We start from the raw sequence: 19,157 nt of genomic DNA on the forward strand, positions 1-19,157 counted from the left end.
GTCCTATTAAACAGATTCATGAAAGTTTAAAAATTGAGAGAGTAAATTATAATTAAACCGAGTTTGATCCTTTGATATCTAAGAGAGGTTCTTGATGCCTTGTTCGAACAACGACATCCAATACACGAAGAAAATAACATAATCTTTGTTGATTATTGGTAATCGAGTGTAGATTAACACGAAAAATGGGAAAATTTCAAAGGAGAAATGAAAGAAAGGATCTCAGTAGTACAGTGATGAAAATTAATTGTGGAAATAAAATAAAAAAATAAGAATAAAGCTACAAGTCGAAGCAGATTCCAGGAACTAATAGAATCATAGATAGTTTTGAAAACTTCTCATCAACCATCACCCATAATATTCTCCACAATTAAAGAGGCATTTATATCATTATTATCCAAAAGTTCATAATTTAATGCTTGAATGTGACACCAAATAGACTTCTTCAATTGCTTGAAAAGGGTCAAATATGAAAACCCCCCATTTATAGTCATCAATAAATATTTATCCATCAATTCGAGCATATTTGATCAGAACAATAATTAATTACCATTTAAAAGGTCGATGGTTTAATCCTCGTTCCCAAATAGCAGCTTAAATTAAGAGGGGGTAATCTCGAGTACCTAACCATAAATGGGCACGTAGGTTAAATCGAAATAAAACAAAAAGCATTGCAATCAAATGAGATGATAACTAATATGAATAATTACAAGTCATTAAAATTAATACTTTAATACTCAAGTAAAAAATTCGCACCTCAAAATTGGAGAGTGGGCATAATATTTGAAATTTTTACCTCAGCTACCTTAACCACGCAGTAACACCAAGGAGACATAATAATTTCACTTCATCCGTTATAAAATATGGTGCTGTTTGCCTCCTTTTTTACCGTGGTTAACTTCTACTTTTACCTTCTCCTTCCATTTCCTACCCAAAAAATCTAACATTGACGAAATAAATGTCATCCGAAGAGAACTCATTGACGATGAGCTTGATCTTCTTGAGCAACAAATGCTTAAAAGCACTCTTTGGGAGATTTGAGAACAAAGAATCAATAGAAACTATGGCAATAGTGCTTTCAGTTGTATCTTGAAAAGATCAGCAAGAGCTCCTCGAACATCAATCTGAACAAACCAAGAAAAAAGTAATCAGAAAGAAATATCCCTAATGAACACACTGAATCTATCTCGTTTATTATGCATTGGATTAAAAAAACACAGTCAATAAATGCAGTCCAAAACATTGACTTGGACAAAGTAGCCAATAGAAGATCACCAATCCAGCCGTGTCAAATGAATTATAGAACTACTCCACTCCACTGTTAAAGATAATAAAAAGTTGTTTGTAATGAAGTAAATAGACAACCATGAATGACATCTACTTTTAAGTTTTAAAAAGATTTTTTTTTTAATCATGGCACAAATATTAAAAGGAATGTGAAATCCACGTCGATTGGAGAGGAGAACGAAACATTCTTTATAAGGGTGTAGAAACCTCTCCCTAGCAGACGTGTTTTAAAATTGAGGGGAAGCACAAAAAGGAAAGCCCAAAGAGGACAATATCTGCTCGTGGTGGGCTTGAGCCGTTGTAAATGATATCAGAGTCACACACCGGGCGATGTGCCAGCGAGGAGGCTGAGCCTCGAAGGGGGGTCAACACGAGGCAGAGTGCCAACAAGGACGTTGGGCCCCAAAGGGGTGGATTGGGGAGGTCCCACATCGATTGAAGAAAGAAACGAGTGCCAGAGAGGACGCTGAACCCCGAAGGGAGGGTGGATCTTGAGATCCCACGTCGGTTGGAGAGGATAACATAACATTCTTTATAGAGGTGTGGAAACCTTTCCCTAACAGACATGTTTTAAAAACCTTGAGAGGAAGTTCGAAAGGAAAAGCCCAAAAAGGACAATATCTACTAGCAGTGGGCATGGGCTCTTACAAGAAAACTATTAAAAATTATGGCAGCCATAAAAATGTTCTCAAAGAGGCAGCAAAAGTTACAGGGGCCACAACAAAACCTTAGATAGGTACCAAAAAGAAACACCATTATCTGGTAAAAGTAGCAACGGTGAAGAGCTCTCACCCCTATCAGATAGTGTTCAAAGGTCACATAGTTGCATACATAAGCATGTTCACATAACACAGCCTCGTAATACCCATAAAAGAAAATAATATCACTGAGAATATTAAACATTTTGCAGGAGAATACCTGGTCACAGCATACAAGTTTTGTAAGCAAAGGATAAAATTCTCTCAGGTGTCTTCTGAATATCTGACTGTTCATAAAGCCCATGCCTTTGAGCACCTGGATAGAAAAAATTGAAACAATTATTCTTAAACTATGCATTTCAACTTGGAAGAAAGAACAACCTATTTCGGTCATAAAAATGAAAAAAAAAAAAAAAATTACAACTCTAGTATCACACTTATGTAGTACATTTAAAAGCTGAACGGCCAACTGATCGATACCTTAATGATCACCGGAGAACGTAACTCCAAAACTCGATGGACATCCATGTGAGTGGCTTCCCCTGCAGAGGATTGCAGATCAGATGCATCCCTAAGAGCTTGTTCACAGAACGATACTAGCCTGCTTTCAGCTATTCCGTCAACATTGTTAACTGCACTAGAATCCTGAGGGGAAGTCAAATCATCTTTGGCTGATGCAGTATCAACTTCCAGATTATCGACAGTTGTTTCTTGTTCTGCTTCAATCCCATTAAATCCCGAAGTTGCTTTAAGTAAGATGTCTAGGTAAATTGAAGTTCCAGCTAACTCCTGGCGAAGAAGATTTAGTGGAGGCCTGTGTAAGGAAGAAATATGATTATCTTTCATTACAAAAATTTAGATACATTTAGGGAAAAGTGCAACTTTCTCTGTCTACCTCTCATCAGGAACACGATGCATGCGCTGTCTGAGATTTTCATATGAGTTATAAGTAGCGGAAAATTCGAGCAAAGATAACAAAATGTCCATTATGGCAATCTTTTGTGGTGCTCCAAGCTTGTCCCAGTATTTCTTCTGCAAGAATCCATCAGGCATTACAATGTGGAAATAAACAATTTACAATACAATTCATAGCAGCTCCCTTTCCCATTTACACCACTGGTCCCCACCACATTCAGTGTAAACTTCTCATTCACCACTTTACCACCAGCAGGTGACAAAGGATATATAGGAATGAATGAAAATTATTACAATAATATAAGCAAGTACAATAAAATAATCAGCTTCAAACCTGAATTCCATCAATGACAGCAAGAAGTAAGAGTTGCGTAATGCACTTTCCTCGAACAATCCCCAATAGCAAACTTTCCCCATCATCTTTCACCTCGGGATCCACAGTGTCAGGAGGAAGCTACAATGGTGTTGTGTGAAAATTTAAACAAATGCAAGAACATAAAAGAGATAGGTCTTTAGGTGTCAGTGTTTAGATTCTGCAAAGACTGTCTTAATTTTAAACTAGAAAATAAAGCATAAAGTACATATTGAATAAAATGCTCGAAAACATGGAAAGCAAGCTACAGCACATTAACATAGAAGAATAACTACCAGTCCTTGATTGATTAAGCATGAAGCAATAAGTCAACTATTCCAAATGCAAATATTGCAGATGCTGTTTTAGTACTACACTGATCCCTGGTCTCTCGGTTCTATGGCGAACACTCTTGCATAAGAAAACTCAAGTCTTTGCTTGGATTCTTATAAAATGAATTACACTGGATCCTAGTCTCTCAATTGTGAGACATTTTATGAATGTTTTACTAAGTATCGTATGATAACATGATCACTATAAGTCATACACAATAGAACTTAGATCGATTCTTTTTTCTGTCAGGGTGGGGAATTTAACTAATTCTCCTTCTTTATCATCAACTGAATCATTGTTTGAAACCCAAGATTCAATCTAACCACCGTTCAAACAATAACGAACTTGCAAAACAAATTTGTTTATCATAAAGTGACACATAATTCTTGACCATGCTTTTCACCTTACTTTGTTATTTGAACGAGCAAGTGTTATGTTTGGGTCATGTCAATCATTTTCCTTTTTCTCTCAATAAACAAATTTCACGGGAGAAGAAAAAGAAATGTACAAACTAAATAGGAAATTGGACTAGAAGTTCCAAACAAGAAATCCTATCCTACATACGTGATAAGGTCATAGACAACTTATGGAAATATATTCCATAAGTACAATACCTTTATTGGAGAAGATGGCACAGAGACATCTGATGCACGTCCCTTAGATTTTGAAGTAAGACTTCTAACAAAGATATTATCCATCATATTTCCCATAATTCTTTGGCCTATTGTTTGACTCCGCAGAAAACTTCCAGGTTCTGCAGCTCTTGTTCTTGCTGACGGTGATTGAAGACCTACAATATAAAGAATTTCATTCCTTACTTTCTTTACACACAATTTTAAATGGTCAAACCTACGTTATTTACAAAGGTGACAATGAAATCAAAGGAATGTGGCTCGTCAGTTTTCTAAAAGAATAACCTTCATCAGATTCATATGAGGAAACACGTAACCCAGACTCTTCAATGGGATTCCGACTAATGATATCTGCAACCCTTGGTGAGGATGCTGGAGATACCTTTCCATGGTCACCGACATCAAGATGATGGTTCTTTGCTTCTTTCAGGTTAACTGACCTCAAGGAAGTACCACCAACAATATTCACCTCATCATGGCTTGATTTCTCGAAACCCAAAGCATTTAGTAATTCAAGTGGTTGAGTTGTGTACGAAGCATCTCTGAGAAAAGACAAACGTAAACAATAATGGACATTTGCAACGATAATAGTAATATCCACCTTTACATATTCAATTTGGGGATGGCATATTGCTTCTTATGTAGAGATAAGAGGGAAGTGTAAATATATATATATATATATATATATATATATATATATATATATATATATATTTACAAGGCTCTCAAAACCTTTGAAATCTCTTTGGAGTCAAGATAGTGGCTGAAAGATTGGGGTGAGAAGCTTGCAATTTCTAGAAGCTTGGGAAGCTGATCAAGGAAGAAGTGTTGTATAAACTAGAATTTCTTTTATTCATCATTGCCAAACTTAAGGGTAACAAAAATAGAAAATAAATATAATAAATGAATAAATAACTAGAAATTTTGTTTGTCAAGTGGAAGATTGATTGTTTGTCGATTGAGAAGATTGATTGTTTCTCAGAGGAGAAGACTAATTGTTTGTCAAGCGATCATTGGAATTTTTCATAGTTATTTCATGTCAAGCTACCAGAAAGGCAAAAGATTTGTAATCAACACAAATTGAATTGGGGCTTTGTTCCTCATTAAAAACATAAGGAACTCGGTCTCTAAATTTCTCATCCCCCCTCCCCAAAAAAAATAAAATAATAATAATAATAAATAATGGAATATGGTTCTTGTACAAATTATTTTCAGTTTTGTTAACTTTTGTCTCATCACTAATTTGTAACTGTTGGCTCTTTACTTATTTGTAACTTTTCATATATCAAGTTGAAGTAAGTTTGTTTAATGTTATAAAGAAAGAAAGAGATTAAAAAAAAGTAGTATTCACCTTATACTTTTTAACAATGTGTCCCAGTCATCCTCGCTAAATTGGTGTCCGCCAACTTCAGTTAGGTGCACCAGAGCACCCAAAGCCAATGAAACCACTGATTGTTCCGGCTGCTTTGCACAATCTAATAGCAAGGTCAACAGTGGAGGTAGCATAAAGCACACCTCCTAAAGAAGGAAATAATATTTGTCAATACAAAAAGGTTTACAGAAAAACTTAAATACAGTCAATTGAGAAGCATAGTTTGGAGATTCAACAAATGATCTGTGAAAAGCAAAGAAAAAAAAAATATATATATATATATATATATATATATATTGATCCCTAACTATCGTGGATTTGTTCCCAACAGTTGCAAGAGTAACCGAAGAATGCATTTCTCTAATGGCAAATGCTATGTGGTTGGACAGTTATCCACCTCCTTGAGAGGCATATAAACTCAATGAAATAAGGTTGAATACCATTTTGATTTACTGTTTTTCTTTATAGGGAACAGAAAGGATAATTTACCCCACAACAAGGAAGAACAACCTGGGGGCGAGTGGAAGAGGCTCCCCCTCCCTAAGAAAACTTACAAGAAGGCTAAGAAGAATCAAAGAAATGGGGTATTCACAAAATGAATTGCTATAGCTTTGACACCACCGAGAAGTGTACAACATTGAAAAAAAAAATTGAGAAGGAAGAAATCTTATCTTCAAAAAACCATTTTGGCAGTTAATTTATGGTTAGATTAAAAATAACCAAATTTAAGCCCATTAATACCTTGTAAAATGCATTGAAGAGATTGCAAAGCAACTGAAGCGAGTGAATACTTGTTTCACGGAGCCACTCATCACCACTAGAATTCAAGCTTTCCTTCCCAGCATGTCTCAAGTGATCAAAAATTGGAAACAAGACGCGATGAAAAATGCTCTCCCAAAATGATTTTGAGAACTTGGCACCTCTCTCATTGAGCAAGTCAAACAAAACTTCCAGTGCACAACTCCGGACCTCTGATCTCGTGTCTGATGTCAAATCTGACAACCCAGCAAGCATTGGGAACCAATAGTGCTCAGTCATATCAAATACTGGATCAGCACTATCGTCGGTCGGCCTCAAAGCACCACCAGGTATGAAACCCTATGCATTAGAGAAATTGAATTGAATGGAGGGAATATTGAATTATCCAAACTAAGTATCAACATAGTTATCAAAGGTTCACTACTATCATTATCCCCAAATTTTCTACAAATAAAATAAGATTCATCTGAAACGTGTGCTTCAGTATGGTAACTAATTGAAGCATCTGTAAGAAGTATATTGTGCAGCTATTATACCCACAAAATCCTCAGTAATCAAGCAAATATTATTTCCCAACAGAAGGATTACATCAAGTTGGAATCCAATTGATTTTTTTTTTTTTCACTAGGGAATCCAAATGAAGATGAATGAATAGTTTAACCTTAAAGAGACTACTCTGGAGTCTAAAGTGATTTACAGTACACCTAAAATTTCTTTTTATCACTTCCCTCTAATGGAAGCGAATCAAGTCTCCCACATTTTCTTTTGGTCATATAATCCAACATTTTGGTGATGTGAATGATGAAACTTCAAAATAAAAACTCAGAATCTGGTCCTTTTGTGCTAACACCACTACTCAAGGCTGCACATCAAGGTCGCTACTCATAAGAAAACTTTAAAAGAAAGAAACAAAAAAAGAAGGCAATCTTTCATGGAAAAAAAACAAAGAGCTTTTAAGCAGAACATCTTAGATGCAAGTGATTTGCTAACAACTCAAACTACACGGGAGTACAACAAACCTCTGCCAATCGATCCTCACATATACGTAGGAGTGCAATAGCCTTCAAACTTATTCGATGGGAACTTTTGTTATTGGCGAACCTTATAAGACAGTTGACACAGTCCATAAAACATTCCCCAACTACCTGATCAAAGTGCTCCAATATAACTGCAAATCTCTTCAGCATTAGATATTCAAATTTTGAGGAGTAATATGCCAAAAGATAAGTATCTCCCAACAGGAAACAGAAACAAAATGCTTACCCTGTTCAACATTTTCAAAGGCACTTTCAACAATTGACTCAGATTCATCATCTGCGGAAGCTGTGAAAACCATAAAAACACTTCGCCATCCAGACTTTATGTTACCAACTTTTGATTTTATCATCTGTAATAAAAAAAAAAAAAAAAAAATCTAATAAATGTGCCAGAAACCTCCAGTAGAATCAAATATAACGAAGTGATTTGTACAAGTTAGCTATAAAAGTTGATAGTTTGACATACTTGAACAATACAGTCAACAATAAGGCTCCTTATCGATTCACTTTGGCTGTTACGCATGAGAACAACAAATGGCTTAAGAATGTCATTTTGGAATGTGAAGTTGGCAAGTTCAGCTCTCTCCAAGTACTTCATCCCAAGCTGCCTCAGAGAATCTATGGCATATATCACAATCTTCTCGTCATGATGGCTCCCAGCAGAAATAAAGTGATTTGACAGGACAGACCATATCCTAGCCCAAACCTGGAAGATGCACAAGTAGAAATATCCTCACCAAAAATGAAAACGTAACATATATTGAATAAGTTACAACATGAAATTTAATGTCTCAATGCGCAATCAAATTCTTTAAGTAACATAAAGTTATGAAAAGTATCCAGGAAATTCCAAAAGTCATCCTTGCATCAAGAGGAGATCATTCTTCCACCCACAATTAATATATAAGTATTTTAAAATTGAGGCTTAGCTAACCACAATAAACAGAGTGAAAAAAATTTGATAATGATATTTGCTTGGCTAAATAACATTTAGCAAAGGAAATTTTTTACATTGCATGATATAAACAGTGCATAGAGTTCCGAGTAGAATTAAAACTTTATGAATTGCATCACGTGGATAATAAGCACAATATGCTCAGTTAAGCAACATAATGAAAGGAGAAAGTTAACACTTTGCATAATTGGTGCCTCCATACAATTATTTTCTAAAATTCTTCCAGTCCCTATGCATCCAACGAAAGAATGAGGTGTTGTAAAAAATGAGGACAGACCCTTCGCCTCCAGCATCTTAGTGTTGTGACAGAAGAAAAGCAAGCAATATTATAGGCAAAAAATTGGACATGCATAACCATTTAAAGTTATAAGCCCCTGCAACCACCACCCCTATAAATATTTTTTAATCATCACAATGGATTTAAGATCACAAATGACAGTACGGCCATCATGGAGGCAATCCTATCACTATTGTAAGAGTAGATAACATTTGGCCCAGTTATTTAAATCCAGTGAATGGTTCACATCTGGGTCAAAGCATCCTTGTCACAACTAAGAATATCCTCAGTTCATTAGACTAGCATGGCATGACCCCAACACATTTGGAGATAAATATTATTAATGACGTTATTAATAAAAAATTTATCCGAACTCATCATACCATTCGTATACGAGCCATATTATAATAGCTTATCTCAACAAGCTTTTGCAAGCTAAAAACACGCGCAGGAGTTTGTTTCAATTCTTCAGCAGAGACACCGCATAGAGCAGTGAAAAACTCCACAACAGAGTCACTGGGAAGTTTTACACTGTTCACAAATACTTGATCCGCAGGCTTCCCAGCTAACTCTTTTAGGGATTGAACAACAGCATCCCTGGAGATCTGATTTGATCCATGCATGACAGTCGCTGCAATAGAAGGAGTCGATGTGATGAATTCGAGACGAGACACACATTCTAAAACTGCATTCCAAGTGTCTTGAAGGGATTCTGTCTCTAAATCACACACGGCCAATAGCATGCGCAATGCTTCTACATTTTTACTACGCATTTCCTTTGGCGAATGCAAGAAAGTAAACCTAGCAAAAGAATGTTATGACATAAGTTTTCCCAAAATTTAAACAAACTAGTTCCATCAGTCAAAGGCAAACCTTGTTACCACAAGAAAATGAAATTAAAACAAACGACAGCAGGCAGATGCAATAAATAAATAGATTAAAACTCAAACATGTGTAAAGTTTTATTTAAAATCTTGGGGAAAAAAATCAATTTATATCTTTATATTTTGCAGGTTATATAAATTAAAACTTTAAGCTAATAATTGTATCAGTTTAATTCCTGAACTTTCATAAATGAATCGATTTAGACCATTTGTTAGTGATTCATAACAATTTCACTTGATTCCATTTAAAATCAACTTAAAATTACCTAAATAACATTATTCTTTATTCAAAATCCAAGACAAGTAGCAAAAAAAATTATCGCAAAATTCTTCCTGAATAAGTAAAAAAAAAATGGAGAAGAAAAAAAAAACACTATGACAAATGCTTACCCACTTGATTCTAGCATTTCAATTTAATATTGTATTAATTTCTGCATTTAAAGAAGTCTTACATGCATGTGAGAAGTATGAATCAACAATTTTAAAACGAAATCCTAATAAAGGGTCAAAATCGATCCTCTTGAAAAAGTTCAGAATTTAAATTGATATGGGGTTTTAATTGATTCAACCTACAAAGTTTAGGAGGATAGATTGATTCTTTTTCCCCTATCTTGATTTTTTTTCCCCTATCTTTTCAAATTAATAAAATAATAATAAAAAACGGTATCGTACCTGATGAGAGATGTTAGGAATGCATAGCGCATGGTATCCATTCCAAGAACATGTGTGATATGTATACCAGCTCTAAACCCCTCCATACAAAGGACAACCCTAGGTTTATTGTCACCTTCCTCCATAGTAACAGAGAAAGTAGCAAGTAAAGGCCATCCTACAGCATCAACCATAGGCCTTACAAGTTCAATTCTCTGTGAGGTATAAAAAACCCCTCTCTTTACTCCTTGATTTCGGAATATAACTTGTGTTTGCTTAATAATAGCCTCACTCTCGGATTTGGCACCAGTGGAGGACATTCTTCTCGGAAGAGCCAAGTTAAGAATACTCATAAGGCCTCCCCTCTCTTCTCCCTCCAGCCTTTCTCTGCGGCTTTTTGCTTTGTCAGTGCTGTCATCTTTCATTTTGATCTCTTCCTTAACTATAGAGTCATATATATCTTCCAGGAGTTCTGTAGGGGCACAATCTTCTGGATCATTCATGACATTCATACGAGTGAAATCAGGCTTCGACATCTTAGGCCACACCATAGGGTTATGAGCATCAGTGTTCAACATAATCACAGAATAAGCTAGAACATATGCAGTGTCTGCATTCTTGAAAAGGCCAGGGTTGTCTGCACAATATCTGGTATGGATACAACACAAACACATATCACTAGCTGCCATTAGAAAGTGAAAATCATCTCAGCAAAAAGGAAACGAATGAGTGAATCTGAGTTCTGAACTATCTTTCCAATTATCGAGATGGAAAAAAGATAATGATAATATCTTTAACATCTTACGTAAGCGATTAGAGTCTAATGGACTTACTGAGATATTTTCTCAACACTCACCTCCCATATGGTTTAAGACTACTTCGAAAAGCAGGGTAAGACAATCAAAAAAAAAAAAAAATGAAAATGAAGATCTGAATTCAAGATATCTTGCTTCAGTACATGTCAAATTAGGCAAAACCCAATATGTCTGATTGGAACAAATCCTATGAAATATGCAAATTAACCACAAAGTCCAACGTTCTGATTGGAACCAATTCTATGGAGGAACGCAATTGAATGTCCAAGAAAATGAGGGGAGGGACCAACTCTCAAATGCCCGAGAAGTTCTTCAAGAATTATGTTTTAAAAGAAATTGGAGAATTTATCATTATTCTATTAAGGTAACTTTTGAGAGAATGCGAGAGCAATGGCTTCTCTCTGATGTTTGCTATGCAATCTAGTTTGTAATCATCTTTTCTCTTATATGTACCATGTAGGGTGCTTTCAAACACATTGCCCTTTTGAGAGGCTTCCTTATCCTCCCCTCTTTACACTCATTCTTTAGTAACGAAATAATTTTTCTTCTCTTAAAACCAAGTGCACATGGTGTAAATATACCGTTCTGCAAATTTCTCCATGATTCGATCAATCTTTTGAGCTTCCCCTGGAAGACGAAAACCTTTGAGAAATTCACGAATTGCAGCATCAAACTTCATGCCTGAAAATTTCATGGAATCTACATATGCATGCATGACTGCAACAGGAAACTCTTCATGCTGACCCAGATAATCGCCAATCATAGTCTGGAAATAAAAGGTTGCAACAAGACTATATTGAGCCAATTCATAATAGAAGTGTCAATTAAAACATAGCAACCAGCGTTCTTTGAAGAGTGAGATTCTACCTTGTCTAAGCTGGGAGTATTTTGGAGAAACTGAGCAACTGTAGATGGTGTGTTCCCCACCAACTTATTTGAAATCAGATACTCAACACCCTTAACTGGTTTCCTATTGAACTGTGTTTAATAAAAACAAACTAAAAATTAGGGACTAAAATACGTTCATAACAATAAAGGAGATCAGAATAAATACGTTCATAACAATAAAGGAGATCAGAAAACAGCCGACAGTAAGATTTTAGAAAAATATATCTTCATAACTAGAGAAGTGTTGAGTTAAATTTTAATCACCTCAAAGATGGCAGCTTCCACCGTGGACTTGTCCTTCTCAAAATTGCCTGTCACATCTTCCCTGCTCTTGTTCTCAAGATTTTCGTTGCCTGAAGACTCTTCTTCTAACGAATGAACACTTAAACTCTGCTTTTCTGAATGTAGACGTGACTTCTCCCAGTCAACTAATGATTTGAGCACATTCACAAGACACTGGAAGGGTCAAGAAAAAAGAAATGGTCATCAAACCAATAAGTAGTCGTGCAAAATCAAGCACGAATTATAGCAAGATTGGAAAATGGGCAATAATATAAGACCCACTTGAAGTGATGATCCTTTAATTGAAGTTGTCTGGGATACAGCTGCCACATTTGGATCTGCATTTAGGGTGCCTTGAGAAATTTTAGATAACGTGGTTACCTACAAAACAGAGTAAAAGAAAGAATAAGCCCAAACCAACACGTTTTACTCCAAATAAAGTATTTAAAATCAGAATAAATTACACAGACCGTACCATGCGTTCAAACAAATTGGGAGCCTCAATATCACAATCATAGTTGACAAATATGTCAACAAGAATTTGGGGTTCCCTACATATTTTCTCAAGCATCCTAGAAACAGACAGAGAAGAAATTGTCAAATGAAGTTCCAAAAACAGAACAGCAGAATTAGACTGAACAGTGACATAGCCATGCCATATGTTAACAAGCATTAGAGGGTCATACTTGAGAACACTTATTTTTTGATTAACAGGAAAATCTGTGCCATCCAGTGATCTCAGAACTATCAGGGGAAAGAATATGCCAATTTCACCCTGAAAATGAAAAGATCACGTTTAACTGCATCTATCTAATTAAAAGAAATTTTTATAAACTGGTTAAATTTTTTTTATTAAGCATCAGGATAAAGAAGATACATACTTTAAGACTTTCCCTAAATCGCAACAAAAGCACAGAGAAAATTCCAGTTGCATACTGTCAGGAGAAAGATATGATCAGAAACAAATATCAGCCTGTTTCACTCAAATGAGATAGTAAATATTGATTGTTCAGCGTGCACACCTGAAATATTACTGGAGATTGTGAAACAGAAGCTCGTAATAAAGCATATGAAAGAAATGCTTTCACTGAGTCAATAAAATGGAAGTCTTTTGTAAATGCTTGGCTCACCCCTTCTAATAAACCCTGTAAGATCGTATCATATAATGTATAAGAGGGGTGGAAATGGACATTCAGCATTCAAAGCATGTAAAATAAATTCTTGTAACTCAAGTGCAGCAAAGCTTTGACATACACCAAACGTTCTTTACTATGGTTCATTGAGTTGTGTACGTGATTGAAAGAGAAAATAAAACTTTGCAGATATTTGTACGTTCTTAAAATCATATTAGTTCTTTCATTCATAGAACCAAAAACGTCTCATTCATAAAACTAAATCAGGACAATCAACTGAACTCCGTTCTCAAAATCATAATAGATTCAGCCATGGGCAAGATGATATTAAACTGCATACTGATCCATCAACAAATAGCAGTAAATCTGAAGGACTCAGATTAATTTTCTGGACTGAAACAAAGTATTAGAAGATATCAGTGCTCTACTGCGTCATACACCAAACATATAATTAATTATGCCGAACCATTAACCAAGTTACGCAATTAACCTGCAGAAGCTCAAGAGATAAAATGCGAGTCTTGGTTGTGACTTCATCAGTTTCCTCCTTCATTCCCATCTGAAACATAGCACTGCAGAATCAAATGAGAAGCTTAAAATGATAAACACAGCAATGCAGAGAGAATTCTGAGACAACCAACCTTGCAAAGTGTGCGAAATACCAGTAGCCCATCACGTTGAACAATGTTCACGCTCTCCAAATCTATCCCTCTTGAAGAATGTGAATAACAAGAGTTTTAATAATCCAAGAAAATAGTATGTATCCTTCCACAATAATTACGTTAGAATGACAATCAGTCTAAAAAACATTATAATATATACCGTGACATCGTTTTACCATCTTCAATATGAACAGCTTTGTCAAGAATGGCTTCTAAACCCTGTGCAACACGAGATCTTTTGTAACTCATAACCATGCAAATTTCCTGGAACAAAATGCTGGAAAACAAAGGCAACAAGATACTAACTGCTCATAGGATTCCAAACAAAACCTATATAAAAAGAATATGTACCTTGATATCAGCACCACCTGCAAGGTTCTGAAGTTCCTCTACTGATGCAATGGATGTGTCTTTAACTGAATCAAGTGCATCTCCTAGAGTAGTCTCTTGGTCATTTTCTTCATTCACAGTATTTTCTTCATTTACCGTACTGGAAATTTCTGCAGAGATGGATTCATTTGTCCCAGAGGAAGTAGACAAACCATCCTGAATGTTCATCAAGTTCTCTGTCACTCACTTTCCAACAAAGGTAGAAGCAATTTGTTCTATCTCTCTCCTTGTCGATTAATAGAAAAAAGTATTTGCACCAAGGTTTAAATTACATACCTGGTCGGTTTCCATTCTCCTAAATACAATGCTGATCATCTGTGTCAACATTGCCTTTGAAGTAGCTTGATTTATGGGACTTTTGCTATGGATTTAAGGAAATAGTTCAATTTATACTATTTTAAGTTGACAAGAAGAGATCAAACAATGGCAACATGCAAACTACCTATTGAGAGCAATGTTGCAGCAAACCCTAATGACTCCTAACAAAGGCTCCCCGTGTACTGCATTTCAAGAAGAGAAGAAGTTGAAATTAGAAAACTGAAGACTTCGTAACAAAAGAATTGACAGATAAAGAAGAAAAGCTCACAATAAACAAATATGGAGAACTACTCAAGAAAGTCTACGATAAGCTCATTAAGTATTTGAAGACTGGTCTACCCTTCCAATCCATCACTCCAGAAGGATGATGGAACAAGCAATAACAAATAAAATCATGGCCTTGTCTTTGAAGAAATTATTGATGAATCCACTACACCTAAAACCATTATTAAAGCAAACGCCCTTCTTTGGGTAATAAGACTTCTGCAAACCCTACAAATCATCAACGGCCTCGTGCAATGGTCAAATTATAAGAAAGTCCCTGATGAAGCACCCCCCCACCTAGCATCTCTTGAATAATCCATCCTAGCACTTGCCACTTCAAAAAACAAGGTTGCTCAATATTCCATTTCCCTCCTTCTGAGATATTTCTTGAAGTGAGTGCATCAGCCAATTTTCTCTTATTCCAATCTTCTAGACTGCTAGATTGCTTCAGAGATGCCTTGTCCAGAGAGTACAGCAATGAAGAAAAGAGAGGCTCCATTTCCCACTCACTCGTTCTCCCAATACCTCATCTCATCATTACCCGACATGAATCTAGATCAAGTCTCAATAAGGGCATTGCATTTAGCTATGGCCATCCAGAGGCTCTCTAGACTACTGTAATGGACCTATAGCAAACCAGCTAAGGGAATGTTTTCTTGCACTTGCTTGCAGAGGCAATAAAAAACTCAGTGATGAGCTACCGTGTGGATGTCTCTTTAGAGTCAAAAAGTTTAGATCCCCCTTCATCATGTTCCAAAACAAATATTTCCAATTGGTTAACTGAAAGGACTTTCGACAAGAATACAATACACATGCTCAACTCTAGTTAATTAAACGGTTCAATAAGAAATTGCCTAGAACATCTGACATTCCGACCCACAGGTCAATACCAAAGTCCAAGGACATAATCCGTGATCTCCTAGCTTTAGAAAAAATTCCAAAATCATAATGATTCTTGTTGTTGCTACTATGGAAAATGGTGTTATATAACATATCAGACACTACCCTTAAATAATGCATTAATACTTTTATAATAAGAAACGGAGAAATAAATGTCTGAGAAAAGGCACAAAAGAACAGAACCTAAGGAGCAGGCGGAGGAAACTCCAATTGAAGAACTATAGAGGAAGAGTCTTTCCATCCAAATAATCTAACAGTTGTTATTACGAAAGAATTTCCTGTAGTTAAAAGATCACCAAGAGAGGTATATTGCACACCATTACAAAGTAATAAAAAATAAGACAACTTATCTTCAAAATCCTATAATCGTTAAAAATATTACATTAACATGTTCTGCTGATTTTCTAGGAATGATGCTATAGTGCATTTACAAGAGTCCAAACAGCCAACTTTATAATAACTTCAATGCACCCTCAGCTTTTGAGCATTATCTCTATTCATCTGAGCATTAATCAAGGAGTCTTCTGAAATAAAATTCACGATTCAATGGACGTTTTTAAATTGGAAGAGAACCTCATAATTAAAACATTACTTAAAACTCAAGATAGTGCAAAAGAATCCAGATCAAGATGCACAAAATCCCATTCATCCACGATCCACTTTTCAAAAGTCAAGACTTGATTAAGCAACAATCATAACCACCTATCTACAACCACGTACCTCTGAACCTTGTAGATGCAACCGCTGTAAGAAGAACCTTCAACACTTGCAAAATGGTACTGCATACCATCCCATGCAAATACTTGGCCATAAATTAGCAGAACAAAAATGTGAAAAATGTTCATAATATGCAATGGGACATACCTATCAGGTGATGAGTTGTCAATACAACCGCAAATCATGTTCAGAATGTCAGTGAAGAGAGGGGCATTTTTACCATCTTCTAAACCAGGATCACCTTCTAAGTGATCGTAAGCAATGAGTTTCTGTCAATTATACAATGAGAGATCTTAAGATAACATAAACAAAATCTCATAAAAGATCGTTAGAAAATGATGCTGTTTAAAAAGGCAATCATCAATCGAAGGGTAAGGTTTCATAGACAAATAAAAAGACGTACATGGAGACAATCCAAAGCAAGTTCCAGGACTTTTAAATTCTTTGTGTCAAATGCGAGGCGAAGTGGACTCAAAACAAGCTCTGCATCATCTCCATGTAAGACATTGCCAGCATTTCCTAACACAATTAATACATGTTCACGTGGAGCAACTTTCCCGCCATCATTCTCAACCTCCTGTGCAGTTTGTGCTGTCTGAGACTCGTCTGCTTTCCCTCCAGTTTCACTATAACCAACAGTGAATGAAAAGTTACCTGTCTGTCAAAGACTTTTTTTTTTTTTTTTTTTTTCCTTCTTTTCACAAATGAACGACTAGACTTTAAAGTCTCATGCAAGCCAATTAATATATAATGAAACAATTGAAAAGATTAAGGACCTAATATCCACTTTTTCCGATCATTTTTGTGATGTAAAAACACAAGGAATGTTGAAATAAATACTAGCTACATTGTGAAGAACAAAGGAGATTCACGGAGTAAAACCTGGAATCTCCAGCTGAAGGAGCTGGTTGATTTGTCTCGACTGGTGTAGCATGTTGACTTTGATTGATCTCTTTCGTGCTATCTGAAAAGCGGTCGCCGGAATCATCAGCAACACGGCAAGGAGAATTTTCATGCAAATCATACACATGCACGTAACACCGAATAAAATTCTTAAACTCGCCTAATTCCGAATGCGAGAAAAGATGCCAAACTTCTCTTAAATAACTAATCAATGCATTTGACCAATGCAAGAGTAAAACCAGTGGAAACAGTACGAACAACAGTCCCAAACAAATTTCCGAGCAGAAGAGAAAACAGTTATTCAGAAGATTTCCAAAGATTCAGAGGAAGAAACAGACAGATCCATAATGCAACCATGCAGAATTCAAGAAACGAATGATAACGAGACCTATAAATGCCTGAATAGCTTTCTGAAGGGCCGGGTACTTCTTGCCGCCAGAACATTCTTTAAGCATGGACTCGAAAGCCCGCGTGACAAAACCACCAGCAGCCATATCTATCACCAATTGCTTTCTCTTCCAATGGCAATGATCTCATTCAGGTCCGATTCAGACCGCGCCAATAAAATCCATCAGGTCGATTTCCACTTCTGCAAGTTCAAACAGATCCAATACATTATAATTTCCCCGAATGAATGAAATAAAATTGACAATTAGAACATCGTCGAGCTAACAAATGCTAGCAAATCATTGAAGAAATAGAACGAGGCAAGTGAAGGAGAGGCGTTGATAGATCTATCCACCAAGTTTCAGGATCTCGGACCTGACTCCTGCAAACGAGCAAACAGAGCTTTTGCTTCAGCGCCAATTTCTTCTTTGTTTTTTCTTTTTTCTTTTTTCCTTGTTTTTCTCCCCCGCGGTTGACGAGTCAGCGGAACCGACCCACCTTACAGATTTACGTTTTTTTTTTTCCTTTTACTTTTATTATAAATCGGTTAAAGATTTTAATTTTCATTTAAAATTCTAAATAATTTATACTCAATTATAATTTTGAGAAAATAATATCTTAAAAGTACTTTTACTAGCATTAATATTTTTCAAATAAATTGGAATGGTTATAGATATTTTTTATAGTTTTGTTTAAATTTTTCCTATATTTACCTTAATATCTTAAATCTAATTAAAATTAGCTTTATGGTTTTTTTTATTAGAGACGATTATAACTTTTATTATTACAATAATTTATCGATCAAATTTCATTTTTGACTTTGAATTAAGTGTATTTATATAATTAAGCTATAAAACTACCTAAAAGCATGCCTAAAAAACATACTCAAGTCCTATTTCATAATTATTTATTATTTTATATTTATAAAAATTAAGCTCAATATTTTATTATTTTCTATTGTTTTTTGTGCGGTTAATTATTTAAAATTACGACTCTCTGATATGATATTGTCCGCATAAGCTCTCATGATTTTGCCTCTCATAATAAAGATAATTTCTCTCATTTATAAATTCATGATCTTCCACTCAATTAACCAGACTCTCTTCCATCCTCGTCCTAAATTACTTTCTAATTTTGACTTTTGACTTAATTTAGCTTTAATTAGTTTATTATGGGGTCATTATATACGAGAACAAATGTTTAGCCATCGACGGCCATTCGCAGACAGCGGTTGGATTTTACGCAATTAGGGAAACCCGCCAAAATAAGAACCGTGGGCTCCACACCCTCGTTATATTTTATATCAATTGCGCACAAATTATTATTGTTTCCAATAAACGGTTTAA

General features: G+C 35.5%; 1 protein-coding gene across 4 annotated transcripts; it reads right to left on the reverse strand.

Annotated features, from left to right (window-relative positions):
* Window positions 1–551: 551 nt before the first annotated feature.
* Window positions 552–18,291, reverse strand: LOC111479645 (brefeldin A-inhibited guanine nucleotide-exchange protein 5-like). 4 transcript variants are annotated; one of them, XM_023124410.1, is made up of 34 exons: window positions 18,187–18,291; window positions 17,813–18,013; window positions 17,404–17,485; window positions 16,925–17,147; window positions 16,669–16,790; window positions 16,525–16,583; window positions 14,765–14,822; window positions 14,599–14,683; window positions 14,284–14,478; window positions 14,093–14,151; window positions 13,912–13,981; window positions 13,761–13,829; window positions 13,160–13,282; window positions 13,019–13,072; window positions 12,824–12,912; window positions 12,613–12,709; window positions 12,420–12,518; window positions 12,120–12,311; window positions 11,835–11,945; window positions 11,549–11,733; window positions 10,174–10,800; window positions 9,001–9,418; window positions 7,852–8,091; window positions 7,612–7,735; window positions 7,368–7,516; window positions 6,331–6,687; window positions 5,569–5,735; window positions 4,503–4,759; window positions 4,200–4,375; window positions 3,235–3,354; window positions 2,881–3,017; window positions 2,466–2,799; window positions 2,206–2,301; window positions 552–1,124 (listed from the first exon to the last, which is right to left on the reverse strand). In XM_023124410.1, exons 2-34 carry the CDS (start codon window positions 17,916–17,918, stop codon window positions 1,062–1,064), a joined length of 5,343 nt encoding a protein of 1,780 aa, XP_022980178.1. In that variant the 5' UTR covers window positions 17,919–18,013; window positions 18,187–18,291; the 3' UTR covers window positions 552–1,061. The 4 variants fall into 4 exon arrangements, with proteins under 4 accessions (XP_022980178.1, XP_022980179.1, XP_022980177.1 ...); XM_023124411.1 differs by having other exon boundaries at window positions 18,167–18,264; XM_023124409.1 differs by having other exon boundaries at window positions 18,098–18,259.
* Between the last annotated feature and the right edge of the window lie 866 nt (window positions 18,292–19,157).

This window comes from Cucurbita maxima, unplaced genomic scaffold, assembly GCF_002738345.1.
Source record: "Cucurbita maxima cultivar Rimu unplaced genomic scaffold, Cmax_1.0 Cma_Scf00005, whole genome shotgun sequence".
Lineage (NCBI taxonomy): Eukaryota > Viridiplantae > Streptophyta > Magnoliopsida > Cucurbitales > Cucurbitaceae > Cucurbita > Cucurbita maxima.